Source organism: Phacochoerus africanus, chromosome 11 (genome assembly GCF_016906955.1).
Source record: "Phacochoerus africanus isolate WHEZ1 chromosome 11, ROS_Pafr_v1, whole genome shotgun sequence".
Classification (NCBI taxonomy): Eukaryota; Metazoa; Chordata; class Mammalia; order Artiodactyla; family Suidae; genus Phacochoerus; species Phacochoerus africanus.
In genome coordinates, this window is record NC_062554.1 from 7214492 (window position 1) to 7228177 (window position 13686).

General features: G+C 59.5%; 1 protein-coding gene across 2 annotated transcripts in view; it reads left to right on the top strand.

Annotated features, from left to right (window-relative positions):
- Positions 1-7800, top strand: part of ARHGEF17 (Rho guanine nucleotide exchange factor 17) — a 59275-nt gene extending 51475 nt beyond the window's left edge. Inside the window, exons 12-21 of one of the 2 annotated variants that reach the window (XM_047754038.1) lie at positions 440-513; positions 1031-1230; positions 1380-1678; positions 2161-2410; positions 2887-2973; positions 3298-3365; positions 3591-3739; positions 4537-4711; positions 4825-5094; positions 6133-7800. In XM_047754038.1, the coding sequence (XP_047609994.1) occupies positions 440-513; positions 1031-1230; positions 1380-1678; positions 2161-2410; positions 2887-2973; positions 3298-3365; positions 3591-3739; positions 4537-4711; positions 4825-5094; positions 6133-6329 (1769 nt within the window). In that variant the 3' untranslated portion in view covers positions 6330-7800. Of the gene's footprint in view, positions 1-439; positions 514-1030; positions 1231-1379; positions 1679-2160; positions 2411-2886; positions 2974-3297; positions 3366-3590; positions 3740-4309; positions 4712-4824; positions 5095-6132 lie in introns of those variants that run through there. The other variant, XM_047754039.1, reaches the window with a different exon arrangement.
- The last annotated feature ends 5886 nt before the right edge of the window (positions 7801-13686 follow it).

Consider the following 13686-nt stretch of genomic DNA (forward strand, 5'->3'; position numbering starts at 1 on the left):
CATTCAGTGGGTTAAGGACCTGGCATTGCCATGAGCTGCGGTGTAGGTTGAAGATGCGGCTCGGATCTGGCGTTGCTGTGGCTGTGATGTAGGCTGGTAGCTACAGCTCTAAACTGACCCATAGCCTGGAACTTCCATATGCTGCGGGTGCCCTAAAAATTAAAAAAAAAAAAAAATTTTTTTTATAAAAAACAGGCCGGGATCAGGGAAGGCTGTTGATCAGGATCCATGGTTTAGAAGATCCTTGGAGACGTCTGGGCGTTTCTCTCGCAGTGTACAGATGGGAAAATTGAGACCGAGGACAGGCAGGGCATAACGCACAACCACCTGACTCTCCCTGAAGACACTGCGAGGGGCGGTGGGCGGGGGCGGGCAGTGGGCCTGGTCGGGGCCAGGCGAGGGGGTGCCAAGCAGTGCTGTCCGTCTCTTTCCACCGCAGCGTCCAGCAAAAGCTGTCTAGACCCCGAGTTCCTGAAGGCCATCCCCATCATGAAAACCCGCAGTGGCATGCAGGTGTGTGGCAGCACCTGGGTGCGAGGGGCACATATTCTAAGCCAGCATGTGTTCTCGTGTTTTTGTTCTGCATACAGCACTATGTACATGTCTTGAACGTTGTGATGGCTCCCTCTGCCTTTGGGTGTACAGCTGTCTGCACAAGCACACAAACACTGCATATGTGTCCCATGTATGTGGGTATTTTGGTGCATGTATGTACATGTGCTTGTGAACAAAGGCTGTACCCTTGATGTGAAAATGTCTGATTTAGGTGCGTGTATGAGTCTGCAAACATGGACAAAAATAACCATCTTTTACGTTTGTTACACAAATACGGGCATGCCGATCACATCTGGAGTATATGTGTGTCTACGTGTCTTGGAACGTGGCAGGGTTCTCTCCTCATCCATTCATGTACGTGTGAATGGATGAAGCCTGTATCACACAGGGATGTGTGTCACGTGTACTGGTGTATTGGGGATCCGTGTGGAGCTGGCTGCAATTCCTCCGTGCACCTTCCCTATGCCTTCCGCAGTTCTCGTGCGCAGCCCCAACCCTGAGCAGCTGCCCCGAGCCCACGCCCGAGGTGTGGGTGTGCAACAGCGACGGCTACGTGGGCCAGGTGTGCCTGCTGAGCCTGCGCGCCGAGCCGGACGTGGAGGCCTGCATCGCCGTCTGCTCCGCCCGCATCCTCTGCATCGGGGCGGTGCCGGGCCTGCAGCGCCGCTGCCTCAGGTGAGGCCTGGGAGGGGGGGCGGGGTGGGGTGGGGCGGGGCGCGAATAGGCCCCGCCCGACGTCGTGTGGGCGGGGCCTGGCGGTGGTGGGAGCAGAAGGGGGCCGAGGCAGCTCCTGGCGGCTCTCCTTCCACCCCTCTGTCTCGCAGGGAGCGGCCGGTGTCGCTGAGGAACTGCTCCGAGACGGCACCCGAGCCCGCCGGGCCGGAACTGGATGTCGAGGCCGCAGACGAGGAAGGGGTGACGCTGGCCGAGCCGGGACCCCAGCCGTGCCTGCACATCTCCATTGCGGGCTCGGGTCTGGAGATGGCGCCAGGCCCCGGCCAGGGTGACCCTCGCCCGGAGTTGGTGCCCTTTGACAGCGACTCGGACGATGAGTCTTCGCCCAGCCCCTCAGGGACCCTGCAGAGCCAGGCCAGCCGGTCCACCATCTCCTCTAGCTTTGGCAGTAAGTGCCCAGCTTCGGGTGTCAGGCAGGGTGGACTGCCTAGAGGAGGGGACAGCCAGCTGGCACTGATGGGTGAGGAGGGACGGGTGTGGGTAGGCAAGGCAGGGCATCAGTTCTTGGGATGGCAGCACAGAGAGCGGCAAGGTGGGCGGGGGCTATGGCCCCAAGGATCCAGGGGGCAGTGGGCCAGGCTGGATCCTGAGCGCCCTGGAATGGCCTGTCAAGGAAGATAGAGTCGGGGGTGAGGTGGTAGCTCCCTCTGGTCATGACTCTGGATTGGAGGAGGCCAGGCGAGGATGAGGAGCCTGTAGCACCAAGCCGCCAGCCAGCAGAGTTTCTCGGGCTGAATTGAGGGCGAGGCCGGGGAGTGGGGTGAATGGCGGTGGAAGCCCCGGGGCAGTGGCCCAGAGGGGTGCCAGGGGAGAGGGAGGCCTAGGAAGCTGTCAGAGGAGGGTGCAGGCAGAGACCTTTGTCTCCGTCAGATGAGGAGACCCCGAGCTCCAAAGAGGCCACGGCAGAGACCACCAGTTCAGAGGAGGAGCAGGAGCCTGGCTTCCTGCCGCTCTCTGGCTCCTTTGGGCCTGGCGGTCGCTGCGGCACCAGCCCAATGGATGGGCGAGCCCTTCGCCGCTCCAGCCGTGGCTCCTTCACCCGAGGCAGCCTGGAGGACCTGCTGAGCGTCGACCCTGAGGCCTACCAGAGCTCCGTGTGGCTGGGCACTGAGGATGGCTGGTAGGGCCAGGGGCGGGGCTGGGCTCCTGCTGCCAGAACCTGCTTTGGAAATCACACAGTGTCCTGAAGCAGGAGGGCTGTGGGTCGGACCTCAAGGGGCCTGCCAGCCAGGGCAGCCTCTGGGTGCCACAGGGAGGCTGTGGGACTTCGTACCTTGGGCGGAAGAGATGGTGGCGGGAGCTCCCATCATGGCTCGGCAGTAACGAACCCAGCTAGCATCCGTGAGGATGCGGGTTCCATCCCTGGCCTCTCTCAGTGGGTTGAGGATCTGGCATTGCCGTGAACTGTGGTGTAGGTCACAGACGAGGCCTGGATCTGGCGTTGCTTCGGCTCTGATTTGACCCCTAGCCTGGGAACTTACATATGCCACAGTGCGGACCTACAGAGACAAAAAAAAAGAGGGAGATGGTGGTGGCAGCAAAGAGGTGGCGGGATGGCTCCTGGCTTGGTGTCACAGGGCACACCCCCGTCCACAGCGTGCACGTGTACCAGTCCTCCGACAGCATCCGCGATCGCAGGAACAGCATGAAGCTCCAGCACGCGGCCTCCGTGACCTGCATCCTGTAAGGCCCCTGGCTGGCTCTTCTGGTTCCGGCCCTTCTCAGCGACACGGGCAGACCGTCTGTTTACCCGGGTCCCCCGCCCTGCGACCCCTCCTTTTGGTGGAGGCTAGAGGCCAAAGACTGCCCTAGACTGGCTGTGCCTCTCACACGCCGTGTGACATTCTGCAAGTCACTGCCCCTTCCTAGACTCAGGTGCCCCTCACCTGGAGAACAGGGTGGGAGGAGCTGGTCTTCTGGAACGTAGTCATCCTGTCAGTGGTTCCCCAGGCCCAGGCGATCTCCTCTGGCCTCCTGGAGCCCCTGAGTCCTCTTTTCCTCGCCTAGGTATCTCAATAACCAGGTGTTTGTGTCTCTGGCCAATGGAGAGCTCGTGGTCTACCAAAGAGAGGCAGGTGAGCCCCGCCCCGCCACCGCCCCCCTGGAGCCCCTTGCTGGTAGGGAGCTTCCTCCTGAGCAAGATGGGGCCCGGGGACCACAAGCCTGGCGATGGGACTTGGGGCAATTCCCAGGCCCTCACTGATAAATGAGGTCACTGGCACCTCATTTCAGGGCAGGGCGAGGCTCAAAGGCAATGCTAGATACAGTTTGCTTTTTTCTTTACCCCACTCCCACCCCAGGCCATTTCTGGGACCCCCAGAACTTCAAATCCGTGCCTCTGGGTGCTCAAGGGAGCCCCATCACCAAGATGGTGTCTGTGGGGGGGCGGCTGTGGTGTGGCTGCCAGAACCGAGTCCTTGTCCTGAGCCCAGACACGCTGCAGCTGGAGGTAGGGGGGGCTGGGGGGGGCGGAATCGGTGACTTGGGGTGCGCTGGGCCCTTGAGAGAGGAGATGAGACCAGGGGCCGTGAAAGCATCCAGCTGAGAGGTCAGGCTTTCCCCTGGCCCCCGTGTCCTTCTCTGGTCCTTGTCTTCTCTCTAGCTGCTGAGGGATACAGGGGGTGCTCCAGGTCCATTCGGATTCTGTATCCGTCCTCCCCCAGTCCTGTCTCTCAGCTCAGGTCCTGTGGTCTCTCAGGGGTGGACAGAGTCCCTTTCTGAGGTCAGCCTTCCTCAGCCCCACCCTGACAGCGAGTCCTAACTTCACTTGCGTGTGGTCAGAGGTTGTCAGCCGGGGTATCCAGGGGTAGCTGGCTCCCTTGATCTCCTGCTCCCTTACCCCATGGTGGGCTGGCCTGGGAGTTCAGGTGTGGGCCCAGGTCTGACCGACCTGCTAGTGCCCTTCAGCGGGCACCTTTCCCTGCTAGGCCTCTGCTTCCCCAGCTGTCCAGGGTCAGGCCAGTGATTGCTCTTAAGCCCCTTCAAGCTTTGAACTGCTCTGGTCATTAAATCACTCAAGGTTCGTGGGGAGAGGGCACCTCGATTTTAGTTCCCGAGGCGTCAGTGGGGAGGCTCCAGTGAAGCCGGGGTTTGAGAGGTTAATCACCGCACGGAGGAGCAAGGCTGCCTTTGCTGCCAGTCCAGTGGGCTTTCCGGAGCGATTCGGTGTGAGTTGGGAGGAGGGAGGGAGGGCTGGGCCGGGCAGGCCTGCCAGTCACCCGTCTGCTCTCTGCCCTGCCCCCCCAGCACACGTTCTCCGTGGGGCAGGATTCTAGCCGCAGTGTGGCCTGCATGGTGGACTCCAGCCTGGGCGTGTGGGTGACGTTGAAGGGCAGTGCTCACGTGTGTCTCTACCATCCAGACACCTTTGAGCAGCTGGCAGAGGTCGATGTCACACCTCCCGTGCACAGGATGTTGGCAGGTACTGACCTCCCTCTGCCAGTGCCCTCCCCTTAGAGCTCTCTGTCCTTGGCCTCGAGGCGGCCGAGCCAGGCCAGGTACTCGGCCCCAGCTCTGGCGTGTCTCCCACCCCAGGCTCAGATGCCATCATCCGGCAGCACAAGGCTGCCTGCCTGAGGATCACTGCGCTGCTGGTGTGTGAAGAGCTGCTGTGGGTGGGCACCAGTGCGGGGGTCGTGCTCACCATGCCCACCTCACCCAGTACCGTCAGCTGCCCGCGGGCGCCCCTCAGCCCTGCTGGCCTAGGCCAGGGACACACTGGCCACGTCCGCTTCTTGGCTGCAGTCCAGCTTCCAGACGGCTTCAACCTGCTCTGCCCCACGCCGCCACCTCCCCCAGACACAGGTGGGTCACCCTTGCTGCCCCAACCCAGGGACACCCAGGCTTTGGGTTTCAGGCTCCCCGCTGTCCCGCCAGAGGAGAATTAGAGGGAGGGACAGTGTAACAGAGCTGGAGGTGGCGCATTTTACAGGAAGTAGGCTATAGAGACCTGGAAATAAAATCTCCTACTAGGAGTGTGTGTGTGTGTGTGTGTGAGAGAGAGAGAGAGAAATTCCCCCGAGAGAATGTCCTGAGAGCGAGGGAGTGAACTGTAAGTTAAGAATCGCAGAGTTCCGGCTGTGGCACGACAGGATTGCAGCATCTCTGCAGCTGGGACGCAGGTTCAGTCTGTGGCCCAGCACAGTGGGTTAAGGATCCGGCGTAGGTGGCAGCTGCAGCTCAGATCTGATCCCTGGCCTGGGAATCCATGTGCCAAGGGGCCGCCAAAAAAGAAAAAAAAAAAAAGATTTAGAATAAGGCACAGGATGGGGTCTATACCACAGGAAATCAAACAGGACTCGAAACGATGTCTAGGGCAGGAAGTAGAGTCAGGAGGTGATGCCCAGCGCGGAAGCAGAATTCGCACCAGAAATCAGGACGCAGAAGGGCGGATAGGACAGGAAATGGACCGTGAGAATGCGAAAGTGCAGCGTATTAGGCAGGAGATGCATTGAAGTCGCCGTTAGCAAAGTCTTGGCTTCGGCAGGGCCGGAAACCACGTTCCCAGGAGGAAGCGGCTTTGGGCATCAGGCAGGGACGCCTCGGTCAGGAGGCGGCTGGGTCCAGAGAAGACCTAGCTGCCTGACTGGGAAAGGGCTGCTGGGGTGAGCGCGGAGAGGGCCACGGGTGTGCAGGAGTCAGAGAAAGTGCCGTCCGTCTGTCCAACCGTCCGTGGCTCTGGGAGGTCATGCCCCCCCTGCCTGGGAAGTAAGGACCAGGCGGGAAGAGGAAGTCCTGGGCTTCCAGGAAGTGCGCCTGTCTTTCTTGCCATCTTCTGGGCCGTGGTGAGATGGTGCGGCCAGCAGTCACCCCCAGGCTAACAGAGCCTCCCCTCACCCCCAGGCCCCGAGAGGCTGCCCTCCCTGGAGCATCGGGACTCCCCCCGGCACCGAGGCCCTGCCTCGGCCAGGCCCAAAATGCTGGTTATCAGTGGAGGCGATGGCTACGAGGACTTCCGACTCAGCGGCGGGGGCAGCGGCAGCAGCGAGGCCGTGGGCCGAGATGACAGCACGAACCACCTCCTCCTGTGGCGGGTGTGACCCTGTCCGCGGCGGCCCGGGACTCGTCCACCCGCCTGCCCGCAGCCTGCTTGCCTTTTCCAAGCCCACGCGTGGACTCTGACCAGGAGCGTCTGACCAGGGTCACACCTGCGCCCGCGTGGGCTGCCTCCTGTCCTCGCAGAACCGTGCCTCGTGGGCACCTGCTGGCCAGCCTCTGGCCGCTGCAGTGCGGGTGGGGAGGGGGCACGTGGGCTGCCCAGCACCTCTGACCCTGGAGCTTCTACCAAAGACACGGCAGGGCCTGGACCCCACGGGGCTGGGGAGGGCCATGTGCAATATTGGAGGGTCTTCTGGGGGCAGTGGGAGGGCTGGGGCATGGAACCCTTTCCCATGTACAGTATTTATGTTCTTTTTAGTGTGTACCTTCCCAAGCACTTATTTATGCAATGACCTGGGCAGGGAGTGATTGGAGGAAATGACAGAGGAAGAAAAACCCGACCCTATGGCTGCCCTGGGAGCCCCCCTGGGACCCTCACCAGCCTTCCTGGGGGGTCCAGTCCCCCTCTCGTTACGTACGCACACACTGCATGTTCAGGGCACTCAAACACTGCCTCTTAATGTATTTTCCACGGCCTCGTCCCGACGACGCTGCCCTCCAGTGTCCAGAGCCAAGGACCAAGGCCTTTCAGGCTCTGGGAGCAAGGAGGCGATGGCTGTGGGGACAGTGACTCTGTGGGGCCTCCCTGGGCCTTGGCCTCTCGTTGCTCACGGGCAGTGCTTTTAGTGGTTTCCGGATTTAGGAACACAGGGGGCCTCGGCCAGGGCTCTCTCCTGGCCTGAGCAGGGAAAGGGCCCTCCCTCTGCTTCCAGTTGCCCCCCAGCCCCTGTGTCTCAGGCACTGGCACGCACGGTCACCTTGGGAGGGTGGGCCTGGGGGCCCCTCACTCTGACCACTGAATCCCTGTCTTCACAGCTCCTCCTGTCAAGGGCGGCCCTTGCAGGAAGGACGCCCACTGCTGAGGGGCCAGATGTGGCCTCTTTGGGGACCCTCCCCGCCCCCCAGAATGCAGGAGCCCCTCTGACCCAACCCCGCGCTTCAGCTGCAGCTCCGGAGGTCTGGTGTCAGATGGGGTTGGTTTGGTTCTGTTTTTGTTTGGGTGGTTGGGTCATTGCGGTCTTAGGTTATGTTTCTCTTGCTACCAAAAAGTCATGTATTAACTGTCCTTGGATGATGAAGTTTAAAGAGTCAATAAATAGAAGCACCAAACGCCTCGTCCCCGTCGGCAGCTGTGGAGGCCTCCCGCCAGCAACCTCAGCGCTCCCGACACCAGTGGGCAGAAGTGGGACCCAGAGGCCCAGAAGAGAGCTGCGCCGGCGAGCCGGCCCCGGACTGGGCTGCAGTGTCCTTGTCAGGAGAACCGGGGCTCTGTGCGAGTCCAGTGCTTTATAACCAGGGCTGTGCGTTAGGCTCTGACAGGTCACGTTGTGAATACAAAGCATCGTACGTAAATTACGTGTTCGTGTAAATTCATATTCCCAGGCTGCTCCCCAGCTCCTGAATCAGTGGGTCTGGGATCAGACTTGGGAATCTGAAAATGACACACACTGTAAAGGGAACCTAGGTGGGGGGGCCCGCCCCCCATCCCACGCCCCCCCCCAGGAACCAGTGCTTTCCAGCAGAGCCTCCAAGGCTCGGAGTCTGACAGAGGCCAAGGTAAGCAGGGCGGGAGCCGAGCCTTGTCTGATTTCTGGTCATTAAATCAGACACGAGAAGGCCAAGGCCAACAGCACGGGGCCGTTCTTCACAGGGGCAGAGAGCCCGTGCCACCAGCCACAGCCTTGGGATGCGAGATCACGGCTTCTGGAAAAGGGCAGGTTGTGCCCCAGCTTCGCCGAACACGTTTGGATATTTTCCAACCGAAGCGATGAAGTCTTTACTGAAGTTGCTTGCTGCCGGGGAGCGCAGCTTCGTGCTTTGCAGGCAGGTGCAGGCGTATCTTGGGCCCGCCGGCCCCTCAGCGCCGTGGGGCACGCGTGGAGCACCTCCCCGTGATCCCAGCTGGGATGGGCTGGCGAGGAGGGGGTTCCAGAAAACAGAGTAGAAGGCTACATTCATGTGGCCTTTATGGTGAAGCAAAACGTAGAAGGAGCACAGGCTTTGAAGCTGGACAGAAACGAGCTATCTATGTGGTTCTGCCACTAACGATGTGATTTTGGATGACTTGTGTCCCCCTCTGAGGCTCACTTCCTCATCTGGGAAACGGGCTGCTAGCCCGCCCCACAGGGCTGTTGCCTGGTGTGCAGGGCTTTGGTTTGCAAGGGACAGAGGCGTTCTGCCCAGAGATAAAGGGGGCTAATTCGTGGAGACGGAACTGAAGCACTAGCTGGCAGCACCGTCCCCAGATAGCGCTGCCCCCTCTCAAGACCCCTGGCCTCTCCCCCTTGGGTCCCTGGCCCCTCCCTCGCCACCAGCCAGCTGCCCCAGCGGCCGGATCCTCGGGGTTCTCCCAGCCCCAGGGCCGCAGTAGGAACTGGCCCGGCCCGGCCCAGCCCACTGCTCCCTGGAGGCCACGTCCAGGATGCGGGCGGCCTGTGGAGAGGTGCGCAGCCCGGAGCTGCTCAGCTCTGGGCTGGGAGGTTCTGGGGGGCACGGTTGTTGGCGCCCAGCTGCGGGGAGACCCCCGGAAGGCCTGGCCTTCCTAAAGCAGTGGTTCTCAATCTTTGCTGTACCTTCTGATCCCCTGAGGGGTCCAGGCCACATTCCAGAGCAATTAAAGCAGAATGCTGAGAGGGACCCGGATGGCAGTGTTTCTTTAGGCACTCTTGTAGTTGAAGTATAGCATTTGTACAGAAAAGTGCTCAAGTTGTCAGTGGCAGCTGGAGGGCTTGTCATGAAGTCAACAAGCACGCCATCCCCCAGAAGCTCCTCGCGCCCCTCCCCCAGCCTCTCCTTCTTAGGGTAACTGCTACCCTGGCTTCTGACAGCATGGGTTAATTTTGCTGGAGAGGTGAAGAGCCACTGCTTTGTTTTACTCTGTTAGTATTTTTTAATGATGAGGATTCATTCATTTCAGATAAATTCCCTACTAGAATAGTATCTATGTATCGTCTCAAAAAAACATTGGAGTTCCCATCATGTCTCTGTGGTTAACAAACCCCACTAGCATCCATGAGGACTTGGGTTCGACCCCTGGCCTCACTCAGTGGGTTAAGGATCCGGCGTTGACGTGAGCTGTGGTGTAGGTTGCAGATGCGGCTCGGATCTGATGGGGCTGTGGCTGTGGTGTAGGCCGGCGGCTACAGCTCCGATTCAACCCCTGGCCTGGGAACCTCCATAGGCCTCGGGAGCGGCCCTAAAAGAGACAAAAAAACCTTAGTGAAGTGTAGTTGGTTTACAGTGTTGTGTTAGTTTCTACGATACAGCCCCGAGTGACTCCTGTATACTCTTTTTCATTGTGTCTTATCACAGGATATTAAATACTCTCCCTGTGCTATACGATAGGGCCTTATTGTTTATCCATCCTGCATATTTGCGTCTGCTAGTCCCAAAGTCCAGTCCCTTCCCTCCCCCTAGGCCACCACAAGTCTGGAGAAGCCCTTCTTTAAAAGGCATGGCCAAGGCTGGCTGCTGGGTGGAGGAAGTGGGGAGTGGGGCTTGGGTCAGGACAAGGAGGGTGGGGGAGCCTGGAGGGAGGGGCTGAGGGTGGGCCCAGCAGGAGCCGGAGGGAAAGAGGAGGAGGCAGGGAAGAGGGAAGCCAGAGGGTGAGCACGCTGGGGGCGGGGGGAGAACAGACCTGTTTTTTGCTCCATCCCCAGGCCACCTGCATTGCCTGACACAGTAGGTGCTCAATAAGGTTCTGTTTTGTTCTTTTAATTTCAGGGCCACACCCACAGCAGGAGGTTCCTAGGCAAGAGGTCGAATCGGAGCTGTAGCCGCTGGCCTACACCACAGCCACAGCAACGCCGGATCCTTAACCCACTGAGGGAGGCCAGGGGTGGACCCTGCGTCCTCATGGATACTTGTCAGATCCGTGCCCTCTGAGCCACGACGGGAACTCCGATAAAGATAAATATTTATTGAGTCAAATCTGGAGAATTCAGATGGGACCCTCCTCTAGGTCTCTCTCTCTCTCTCTTTTTTTTTTTTTGCTTTTTGGCGGCAGGTGCTGGATCCTCAACCCAGGTCAGGGATCGAACCCACGTCCTCATGGAGAGCAGTCAGGTTCGTTACCTCTGATCCACCACAGAACTCCCCCCACTAGGTCTTGAAGGTCACAAAACACTGACTCCAGCTCCCATGTACTGAGCGTTTGCTGCAGGCCAGGAGCATGGCTCATCTGGTTTCATCGTCAATGGTCCTGGGAGGTTGGTACCATTATTATCCTCGTTTTCAGATGAGGAAACAGGCTCGGAGAAGTTGAGCGCTTTCCTCAAGGTCACCCACCTGCTAAGGAGTAGAGCCTGGATTCACATGTGATCTGTCTGCTCAGGCCTCTGTGTCACAGAAGAGAAGGGCAGCCACGCGGGGTGGCTGGAGGACAGGAGACAGTCTGAGCAGCCAGAGCCACATCCAGTCACCCAGGAGGTGTCTGGCTCCTGTTCCTCTAACCAGCCCTGGGAAAGATGTCCTGACTTCAGAGGAGGGAGCAGGAGCCCAAAGCCATCTCCAAGGGGGTTTTCTAGGTGTTTCCTCGGGCTGGGGACCAAGGGCAGGGTTTAGCTAGGCACCTACCTCGCAGGGAAGATGAGGCACAGATAGGGAGAGAGACTACCTGACCCCACACAGCAGGCAGCATGGAGGCCGGGGTGGTACAGAGGAGAGCCTGGCAGGAGGCTTTCCTGAGGGCAGAAAATGCCCCCGGTGGCCTCTGGAGAGTCCTTCACGTCTTTTGCATGCCTGCCAAACACCAAGTCTCTCTGTCTGTCCTCACGGACCTTAAGCCACAGGCTGGGTTGCAGGAAGCAGCAAAGGCAGTGCTATTTTGGGCCCATTATGGCCCATGTAGAGTCCTGCCTGGCAGGGGCCAATGAGGGGCACCCTGAACTGGATTGGGGTGGGGTGGGGGCGACGTGCAGGCATTGCAGAGAAATCGGGGCAGAGCCCAGAGGCTGGGCTGTGGAGAGGACACGGGCAAACCTTGGGCGCGGGAGACCAGAGGAAGCAGATGGGGATTCCAAGCCCAGCAGCCTAGCATAAGCTGGGGCCTTCACGTCGGGTCTCAGGAGATCCTTCCAACGCCCCGGGCAGGTGAACTTGCACCCTGAGAAGGGAAGTCACTACCTGAAGGCCACACAGCCTGACAAGGGCAGAGCTAGGACATGGCCCCTCCTTGTGCGAGAGCAAAGCCCACCCACGGTGGGATTCCAGACCCAACCCAGGGTCTGGATTTAGAGGCAGACAGCAGCCAGCTTTGAGGCCCAGCAGCCCCAGCTTGGCTCTTGCCCTGCCCAGGCTGAGGCCTACCCTGGCCGTCCAGCCCCAGTTCGCCCTTAGACCAAGCCCGACCTCCCTCAGGCCTAAGGCGCAAACACAGGAGGACAGCCCACCTTCCGAGGTAGAACGTGGCCAGCTCAGGGCTGGCTGAGTGCTGAGCGCAGCTTCGCTCTCGCCGGGGACCCCCACGCTGCACGTTTCGTGTAGCCGGCAGACGGCGCCACTGTGTCTGCTGCCAAGGCTCAGGTCCCCTGCAAACCACCGCTTATCTCTGATTCTGCCGCCCAGGATTCCCACCACAGGCAGCCTCTCAGTGGGACGGAAGCCCTCACCTCTGCGCCTCTGCCTCCGGGTCCCTGCAGCTCACTCCCGCTTACTGGAGCCTAGTGCTGTGCTGCCTAGAGAGAGGTGTGGGCCTTCTCTGGGCTCACTTCTCCAGCTTCACTAGGAGACGTTCAGGGAGGTGTTCTCCGAGCTTAGAGCTTAGGAATTGTAATGCTAAAGTTCCGTGCATCCGAGAGGCCAAGGGTTTTAAAAGCCTGTGATTCTGAGAGTCCTTTGGTCTCGAGCCTGTGGTTCCCCGAGCTCCATAAAAAGCTGATCTAAATCTATCCTGCGGCCGCCACAGCCCCTTCCACGCGGTGGCTAGATGCTCCCAAGCACTTGGGCCGGGGCCCAGCTGCGGCTCGGCATTTGCGGGAGTCAGAGCTGGCCGGAGATAATAATCAGGCTCCCTCATACCCGGGGCGGGGCGGGGTGGGGTGGGATTTGCGTGGACTGTGGCTCTGGGAGACCTGACTCTACGGAGCTGCAGCCTGAGAGCCCAGAGTTGCCAACCAGTAACCCCGGCGGGACAGGAGGAGCCCTGGCTCCTCCACCCCTATCCTTTCTCCTGGCTCTGGGAACTGCTTACCCTACCACAGGTCGGGCAGAAAGCCTCCTCCCACAGAGAACTGGAATGACCTCCAGGCAACAAGCTTAGCAGCCTCATTATCTGATGGGGAAGCAGAGGTGGGGAGGGATTTGACCTAAGGCTCATGGAAAGCTGGCAGTAGAGACAGGCCTGGACCCTCTGTAAGGACCTCGGATCCACAGCCAGTGCTCCTCGACCAAGAGGCAAGGAGCCCCATTTAGTCTACTGAATGCATGTGAATACCACCATTTGAGCTCCAGAACTTGTGCCTGGGGCATAGAAGCTCCCCTTACAAAGAAAATATTTGCAGGGGTTCATTATCCCATTGTGGCTCAGGGATAATGAACCCAACTAGTATCCATGAGGATGTGGGCTAGATTCCTGATCTTGCTCAGTGGGTTAAGGATCCAGAGTTGAGTGTAGGTTGCAGCTGAGGCTCAGATCCTGAGTTGCTGTAGCGCTGGTGTAGGCAGGCAGCTTGTAGCTCTGATTTGCGCCCCCAGCCTGGTAACATCCATATGCCATGGGTGCGGCCCTAAAAAAATGAAAACAAACAAACAAAAATATTTGGGAGTTCCCGCCATGGCTCAGCAGAAACGTACCTGACTAGTATTCATGAGGATGCAGGTTCAATCCCTGGCCTCCTTTGGTGAGTTAAGGATCTGGGATTGTCATGAGCTGTGATGTAAATCGCAGATGCAGCTCAAATCCCGCCTTGCTGTGGCTGTGGTGTAGGCCGGCAGCTGAAGCTCTGATTTGACCCCTAGCCTGGGGACCTCCTTATGCTGCGGGTGGGGCCCTAAAAAAGGAAAAGAAAGAAGATATTTGCAGGGATAGAGGGCCTCCTGGGCTGCTCTAGCCCCCTCACCAGGTCCCCAGTGTGGGCCTTCTCTGAACTCCCTCCTGAGATCACCCCTGCTGTCACCTAGCCCTGGGGGGGTCTCCATTAATTTATGAGGGACCTGGGGCTATGATCCCATCGGTGACCTGGCGCTCTTTCTGCCCTTCCTCCACAACCGGGGCCTGGCCCCGGGAAATGGAAACTCTTA